This window comes from Prinia subflava, chromosome 8 (genome assembly GCF_021018805.1).
Source record: "Prinia subflava isolate CZ2003 ecotype Zambia chromosome 8, Cam_Psub_1.2, whole genome shotgun sequence".
NCBI classification, from domain to species: Eukaryota; Metazoa; Chordata; class Aves; order Passeriformes; family Cisticolidae; genus Prinia; species Prinia subflava.
The window spans coordinates 29,647,711-29,655,571 of record NC_086254.1 but is presented as its reverse complement, the minus strand read 5'-3'; the positions used below and the strand labels follow the sequence as shown (position 1 = coordinate 29,655,571).

The 7,861-nt window shown below is 50.2% G+C and overlaps 1 protein-coding gene across 1 annotated transcript; it reads left to right on the top strand.

Moving 5' to 3' along the window:
- Nucleotides 1–1,960: 1,960 nt before the first annotated feature.
- On the top strand, nt 1,961–7,609 carry COMMD7 (COMM domain containing 7). Its single transcript, XM_063404477.1, has 9 exons — nt 1,961–2,121; nt 3,334–3,387; nt 3,473–3,575; nt 5,113–5,169; nt 5,250–5,287; nt 5,849–5,939; nt 6,057–6,106; nt 6,599–6,647; nt 7,214–7,609. Exons 1-9 carry the CDS (start codon nt 2,038–2,040, stop codon nt 7,288–7,290), a joined length of 603 nt encoding a protein of 200 aa, XP_063260547.1. The 5' UTR covers nt 1,961–2,037; the 3' UTR covers nt 7,291–7,609.
- The last annotated feature ends 252 nt before the right edge of the window (nt 7,610–7,861 follow it).

Genomic DNA, 7,861 nt, shown 5'->3' with positions numbered 1-7,861 from the left:
AATTTCCTGGTGACTGAACAGGATGTTATGATCACGTACCTCGGCCGAGACTCTTCTTCTTGGATCCCGTCACTCAACTTTCCCCAAGAATTTGGTTCGCTGCCGGAGTTGTTTAACAGAGTTGGCGTCACCGTCCCGCCGTAGCTCCGGCGCGCACCCAGAGCGCCCTTCATCAGCTCCTAGAGCATCACCCTGGCAAGGAAAGATCCGTCACAGGCTGCTCCTGCACGGCTGACCTCGGCTGCAAGCCAGGCAGAAGGCTCACTCTTGCCTGGTTTCAAGTTTTCCGACACAGAGTACAGGGGAAAAGGTGCGATAATTAAGTGCAACTACTAATTTACACTTGGGGAAAAATTGCATAGGGCTGTATACAGCATTTTAAAGCCAGAGAGGAATTCTGTGTTCACACATACTGGTATCCAGTTCTACCCCCTGCATCCCATTCCCTGGAGGAGTTTTGGTTCAGATTAACTCATTTTTAGACACAAGGATTTCCCATGGTTTAAACACGCTGATTTGGACAGTTCACCATAGAAACGAATACGTTGTTCCAATATGAAAAATCTCTACCTTGTTTAAAGGTGTCCTAAATATTTAGGATCAAATCCTGCAAGCACCTCCACATGCAATTTTTGGACCCCAGAAACTGAGTAGGTGCACAGTTCCACCTGGATCTATGAAACAGAAACTTTCCCAGCTGGTCTGGGAGGTAGAGGGAGAAGAAAAGGAAGTTGGAAGCTATTTCCAGCCAGACGACCAGTAGATATCTCTTAACTCCCCTCATTAGTAGTACTTAGCTGCTTATCTCCTTGTTTATAAACCACTGCTGGGATAGTCTCACAATGAAAGCACTACAAAATTTCCTATATTCTCATTTGCAATTACAAGTGTCAGTAATAAACCAGAAGACTTGTGGGCTGTCTAGGTTTACCTTCCACAAAGGTTTTTACACACTGTCCTCTGGCCCGCCAGACAGGGAACACCTTCCCTGATAAAATGGATCAGACACGTTCACACATCGTGGAATCCTGGAGAGCTCCTGCTCCTGCTCAAGGGAAGCTGTGAAACAGCAATTTAAGGCAAGGGAGTCTTTCAGGATGGGAACAGTTCCATTGTCCTCTGCGGGAATAAATCAAGTTTCAATATTCTTGGACCAAGGCCTTCCTCCCAAGACCGAACAGAAACGAGACTTTGTAACAGGGCGTGAGAAGGCAATTCCTCTGCCTTCCTACAAAACATCTTTGAGACAAGGAGACTTCCTGCATCCAGATTATGTCGAGAATCGAGCTGAAATCTCCCTGTGGAATCCTGACCCCATGGACATCTGGGCACTTTATGCCCACTGGCTGGCTCATCCCAGGGCTGCTGTTTCCTTGCCCAACATGTGTCCATTCCAAGGCGCCCAGTCCTGCGATGTGGGCTGCGGGTCCCGGGCCCCTCATCACCCGGGCTGGGCACTGAGCAGTGCTGGGAGCCGCACTCGGAGAGGGAAAAGCACACCGAGGTTTCAGTTCCCAAGTGGAATTTTCGAGGGAGGAAAAAAAACAAAATCAAAAAACCCAAAAAACCCAAGCAACCAACCCAAACCAAGCCACAAAACCCAAATATTATTCACTTTATAAACCATGTTTTAAAAGTTTTTTAGGTTTTTTTGTGATTTGTTTTTTGTTGGTGGTGGTGGTGGTGGTTTTTTGTTTTGTTTTGTTGTTTTCTTTTTGGTTTTTTGGGTTTTTGTTTTGTTTTTGTGGGGTTTTTTGGGTTTTGGGGGGGTTTTTGGGGGGGGGGTTGTTTTGTTTTGGGTTTTTTTTTTGTTGTTGTTGTTTTGGGGAGGGTTGTTTTAGGTTTTTGTACAGTAAAAGATCTCAGCAGTACTGAGCTGCCAGCCAGCTCTCCAGTGCCCAGCTCCACTGACCCCCGGTCCCGGTGCGGGGCCCGCGGCGGTGCGGAAAGTGCGGCCGCCAATGCTCAGGCTGAGGCGGCGGCGGGGCCGGGCCGGGCCGGGCGGGCGGAGCCGCTGCCGGTGGAGCCGCCGCCGCCATGGGGCTGCTCAACTTCACCCGGGAGCCGGTGCCGGAGGCGGTGAGCGGGGACATGCACAACCTCAACCAGCTCAGCGCCGAGGTGCGCCGGCACGGGAGGGGCGGGTTTGGCGGCGGGGGCGGCCCCGGACACGGAACCGGCGGGGCGGCGGCGGCCGGGCAGGGCGGGCCGGCACCGGGAGCTGGAGCCGGCAGCGCAGCCCCGGGGCAGTCCCGGTGTGCCGGACCCGCCGGGTGTCCAGGCCCTCATGCCGGGTCCGTGCTGGGCCCCGTGCCCGGCGATCCAGCCCCGATCCATGCGGGCGAGCCCTGCGCACGCCGGTGCTGTTTGAAGCATGTTTATACAGTCACGGAATCCCAGAACGATTTCGGCTGGGAGGGACCTCAAACGCCATCTCGTTCCACCACCCTGCCGTGGGCAGGGACGCTGGTGCAGTTCCTGGTGGAGGGCTCAGATCGTGCTTGGTGGGCAGTGGGGGTCCTGTCAAGCACTGGGGTTTGTGGTGGGACTGCACAGTGTTTGGGTTGTGATTCCCACCCCAGATTCCCACCCTGTCCTTCCCGCCCTGGTCATTGGTACCATCTGTCTCCCGGTCACTGACACACGGGTGTGCAGCCTGGGCTGAAGTTAGTGGAAATGCCGAGGCTTTTCCAGCCCAGCTTGCCAGGACTGAGGCTATCAGCCCAGCCCAGCCCAGTGCCATCTATTACACGGCTGAGGCCGAGGGCAGGGCAGGATCTGCAGCCACAAAACAGACAATGCCATTTTGGCCATGCCCAGAAGGCCGGGGCCAGCGCTGGTTCTGCTGCCAGCAGAGAAGGGTGCTGGTAGTGCTCTGCCTCTCCATCCCTGCCTGCCAGCTGTACACCCAGAACGCTGAAAACAGCAACTAGACCCTTAACCAGTTATCTTCCTTTCCCGAGTTAGTCTGGTTACCCCATGGGGTTTGTGAAACATGAGACTGGATGTTCACAGCTTTTCCCACTCGAAGTTTCTGGATTGCACAAGATAGAACAGCAGCTTCCGATTAGCCACAAGTCACAAAAGCCCTGTGCAGTGCCAGCTACCAGCTGCACAGACCCCTTGAGAGGCTCTGAAAAGCATCCTGAGCAAATCCCATCCACTGGCATCACATAATGCCAAGAACAGGGCACCAGCACAGGTCCAGCTCTGGAGCTGTGTGCTGGAGACAGGTGCAGCTGCGTCAGGGGGGTACATCAGCACCTCGCCGTGGTGCTGGTGGGGTGGTGAGGTGCTGATGTCCGAGTCTAACACTGTCCTGTTTCTTCACAGCAATTCTCAGCGCTGACTGAAGTGCTTTTCCGCTTTCTGACAGAGCCCAAGGAGGTAAGGCAGAACTGGAGAGATGTGTGAGTGCAGCTCTGGTCAGAAACAGAGTAAAGATTTCATCGCTGTTATTTCTCTTGAGCAGGTAGAAAGATTTCTGACTCAGCTCTCAGACTTCGCCACCATGAATAAAATCAGCTTGGGCCCCCTGAAAAACATTGTCAAAAGTATTCTTCTGGTACCCAATGGTAAGTGATGTATTTGCATATGCTGCCCTGAGGCCAAACTGTCCCAGGCATTCCCGCAGGGCTTGGTTTGCACAATAAGTGTTAATGGTAGCTAATACAGTGCTTAGCACTTAAGAATCAAAACTTCCTCTGTTTGGTGACTCTTTGTATTTATACCCCGCCTACATGCACATTTCACGGGCTCGAGTAAACTCCCTTAAATATCTGTGCATTAAATGCAGCACAACACTGTGACAGCGCTTGGTTTGAGCAGTTCCTGTAAATCCCTTTTGCCAGAGAAGGGCAGCCTGGTGTTGGCACCGAGTCTCTGCAGGAGCTTCCACCCAAGTGACCCAGTGCTGTAATTCCTCCAAGGACAGGCGCTCTTGGAGACAAATCAGACAGTGCACACCCGTGGGCTGGGACTGCTGCAGTTCTAGGCCATGTGAAGGAGAAGCTGACCTTGCAGTCTTGTTCTAGAGGAACACTTAATGTGCCAGCTCTTTCTCGTTCATAAACAGTGACGAAGAGGTTCGGGGGGATTCCACTGGAATACCCCAGACTCCAGCACTTTATAGGATTACTATGATGTTGTGGCTGCTGTTTGACATGATAATGCATCAAACACTCCACGGCACATTCATCCCATTGATCCTTCCTGTTATTAATAGTCCCTTGTTATTACTCTTCAGCCCCGGGGTTCCCTTACCTTCCTTCACAGCCCTGATGCTGAGCACAACTGACTCCTGAATTAGTTTTAAACTTGTTCTATTGCTTTAAACCATTTTTTCTATCCAGGAGTAGCAATAATTTTCTTTCCTGCAATCGTCTTGTGGGGATTTAATGCAGAATTTGCAGTTTTTCCCATCCTGATTCAGGCCTTGGTGCCCTCATCTTGTCGTCCCTGTGTGTGTGCTCTGGCTTCAATCCCGTTGTAACTTTTGCTCAGCTCTGGGATGCCACGGACGATATCAGATCACAGCAGATAACTTTGCCTCTGTGCTACACAGCCGGAAAGCCACGTGGGGCTGGCAGTCTCCTTGAATTTATGAGATTCCTGCTCTTGGCTTCAGAGAGCAGAATCCTTGTAAAGGTCCCTGCGCTGCCTGGGCCCCAGAACAAAGGGGGAAGGCGCAGCGGGGGAAAGTGTTACACGCACACGTTCACACCCATCATCCCAAACACAGCAGGTAGGTCAAATTAGCAGCCCGCCAGCCTTAACAGTTCTCCTTTAACAAGCAAAGCGGCTACGGGAGAGAAAGCAGCAGCTTCAAAACATCACCGCGGCCGCTGTTCCCATGGATACCTGCAATGGGATCTCGCCCTCTCCCAGGCGCTCCCGGAGCCCGGACTTTTAAAGCACCGGGCATCTGCAGAGATACCGGCAGGCTCGACTGGCTTTCCGATCTCCGAGGAGCTGTGGTTTGCTTCAAAACACAGCTCAGAAACAGAGGCTTTCCGTCGGCGGGTCCCGTCCCTGCCTCTATTTGACTCAGTAAAAATTGGTTTGACTCATTAAAAAGTGATTTTTTTTTTCTTCTTTGTGGTGTTTATTCAGGTGCCCTGAAGAGGAATTTGTCTTCTGAACAAGTCAGAGCAGATTTTATTGCTCTAGGTAGGTCACGTGATTTCCATTAAATAAAAGATAATTAATATTTATCACATATAGTAATCTCCTATGCTTTCCCCCCACAGGCCTCAGTGAAGAGAAAGCCAGTTATTTTGCAGAACAGGTATTCAGATATTTTTGCTTATTTCTAAGCTAACAAAATGTCAGTTCTGTGAGTGGGAACTCATAAAACCCCACTGTGCTCCTGAGACGTGTCAGCACTTTGGGTATTTTCTTCAAAACCAGCTTGGGATTTTGAATTGAAGATCCTCAGAGAACTAATAAGGAGCAGTTTGTCTGATGATTCCTCTGGCTTGCCAGGGCCTCTCCCCCATCAGTGTCACAGTTCCTGCACTGCTGTGTGGCTTTCATGTGATGTTTTTGTGCTTCCCATGCTTTGAGCCCTGAGGTCATGCAGTTACATGAACACATGGCTTTGTGCACAGATATGGTTACACTGACCCAGTGCTAAAACAAAACCAGCGAGTTTCATTTACAGAAGTGACAGGGCAGAGGGAAATCCTAGCAGCACTCAAACACCTCTGAAAGCCCTCCTGACCACATTAGTTCTCTCTTTATCATGGGCTTCTGCCACCCTCTGCCTTCATTCTGACTCTTGTTGAAATTTCAGGTACAAACAGAGGCCTCTCTGAATTAATTGCTGATGTCTCTTTTGCTTTTGTAGTGGAAGGTGAATTCCCCCACCCTAACACGCCTGGCTGTGGGTCAGACACTGATGATTAACCAGCTGATAGATATGGAGTGGAAGTTTGGAGGTAACAGAGCTACAACATGAACTGGAGGGGTGGGAAACCCAGCAGCAGCTCTTGGCTAAATAATGTTTTATTTCACTGCTTAACTAACAGATTATCTGCCTTCTTTCTGACTCACAGTGACTGCTGGGAGCAGTGAGCTGGAAAAAGTGGGAAGTATCTTCTTACAGGTAAATCTCCCACATCACAGAGTTCAGCTTGTAGGGCAGTTGAGGAACAAGCTCCAGCCAGGCATGTGGGAAGCGCTGGCTGGGAGGGGAAGGGGAGGGAAGCTGGCTCTCCTAGGAATGGGCTCTGTGACTGCATCTTCAGTCTCCAAGTGCTGCTGCCAGCAGAGAGCAGACATGCTGCTGCTGTTTGTTTCTCCTCTGAAGACATGAGGTATCACAGGAACGTGGCCCATTCTGAAAAGCTGTTCAAAAAGCTCAGTTTAGCAAAGGTCAGCCGTCTTAGGGAGGGAGGGAAAGCGGGATCAAGGACTTCCAGAGATCTTCCCAATGCTCAGGGTATCTGTTTCTAAAGTGACACTTCTTGAAAAGCCTGTCAAAGATGTGTGTGCTGTGCAGCAGTCAAACTCACAGCAGACTCCTGCTCTGCTGTCCTCTCTAGTGCTCAGATACAGTTCTCTGAACTAAAATACTTCTGCTTTTCCTTTCCCCAAGCTGAAGCTGGTGATTAAAAAAGGGAGCCAATTGGAAAACGTGTATGTTGGTGAGTTAACAGTTGTGGACAAAAGGGAAGGATGGGAAAGCTGCAGTTTGGGGCTCAGGGTGTTGCTGGGGTTGGGGGAGTCTGGGGGCAGAACAAGGGTGGGGTCACTGCCAGAGCATCACTGTGGTTACTCCTGCCTCAGCCTCTCCATCACTGTGGCTGCTCCTGCCTCAGCCTCTCCATCACTGTGGCTGCTCCTGCCCTAGTCTCTCCCTGCCACGGGCACTCCAAAACTGTTTAGGAATACAGACTTTTGGGCATCTTCAAATCTGTGCCTCAGTAAACACAGATCTGCCACAGAGCAGTCAGAGCAGCAGGGCAGAGGAGCAAAATAAATGATTCCCAAGCATGGAGTGCTGTTGGGAGATGCCATCCTGGTGGGAGATCCCAGCCTGCCCCCCCGGCAGCCTGGCTAGCACAAGGAACCAGATGCTGGGAATCACAGTGGCTAATCCTGCCCAGCTCAGGTGAACATGAGTTGCTCCATGGTAGCACCAGAACAGCTTTGCCAATGTTGGAAGTGTAACCTGAAATCTAAAACTTGATGTCACTTTTTTTTTCTGCAGAGTTAACTTTGCCCCAGTTCTACAGTTTTCTGCATGAAATGGAACGGGTCAAAACCAGCCTGGAAAGCTTCAGCTGAAACTGCACAGACCTGAGCCGACATCTGTCCGGGATGTTTAATTCCTCCTCATGGGCCTGCAGATCTGCTCTTTCCCAGCTGACTCTTCACACCCTGATAAGAGAAGACAAGCTGTGCAGTGAGCAGTGGTGTCATGGCCCAGCAGGACCCATCAGTCCTTTAGAACCTGAAACCTGGGCTAAGTTTCAGCTTTTTCAAAGCACCTACAAGTCCACTCATCTTTTTTTTTTTTTACTATACTATTATGAGAAACTGTGGTCAGAAGTAATGTGGATAACTTTACTAAAATAGCAAAGAAATAAACCCATTCCCATCCTGCTCCATTTGTATCAGAATCTGATTTTGTAAGAAAAAGAAAAACAGGAGCAAGGAATCATTTTGGAACATGGAAGAATTAGCAGAGAGGGTAAGGAAAGCAAGGAGAGCATCTCATGTGGGGAATCATTTAGTGCTCTCTTCAAGCCTCTCCCTTCTCTTGTATTAAGAAATGTGTTGATTAGCTTCTTCCCAATTGTGCCTCATTATGGAAAAGTATCTCAGTGGTAGGTGGTTTTAAATCTTGAGCAACCAA

What these genes read in the sequence shown, in the direction of transcription:
- COMMD7 (XM_063404477.1), top strand. Translation starts at nt 2,038, where the DNA reads ATGGGGCTGCTCAACTTCACCCGGGAGCCGGTGCCGGAGGCGGTGAGC. An exon ending in AGCAGATTTTATTGCTCTAG is followed by an intron (nt 5,170 to 5,249) that starts GTAGGTCACGTG and finishes TTCCCCCCACAG; the next exon opens with GCCTCAGTGAAGAGAAAGCC. An exon ending in ATTGGAAAACGTGTATGTTG is followed by an intron (nt 6,648 to 7,213) that starts GTGAGTTAACAG and finishes TTTTTTCTGCAG; the next exon opens with AGTTAACTTTGCCCCAGTTC.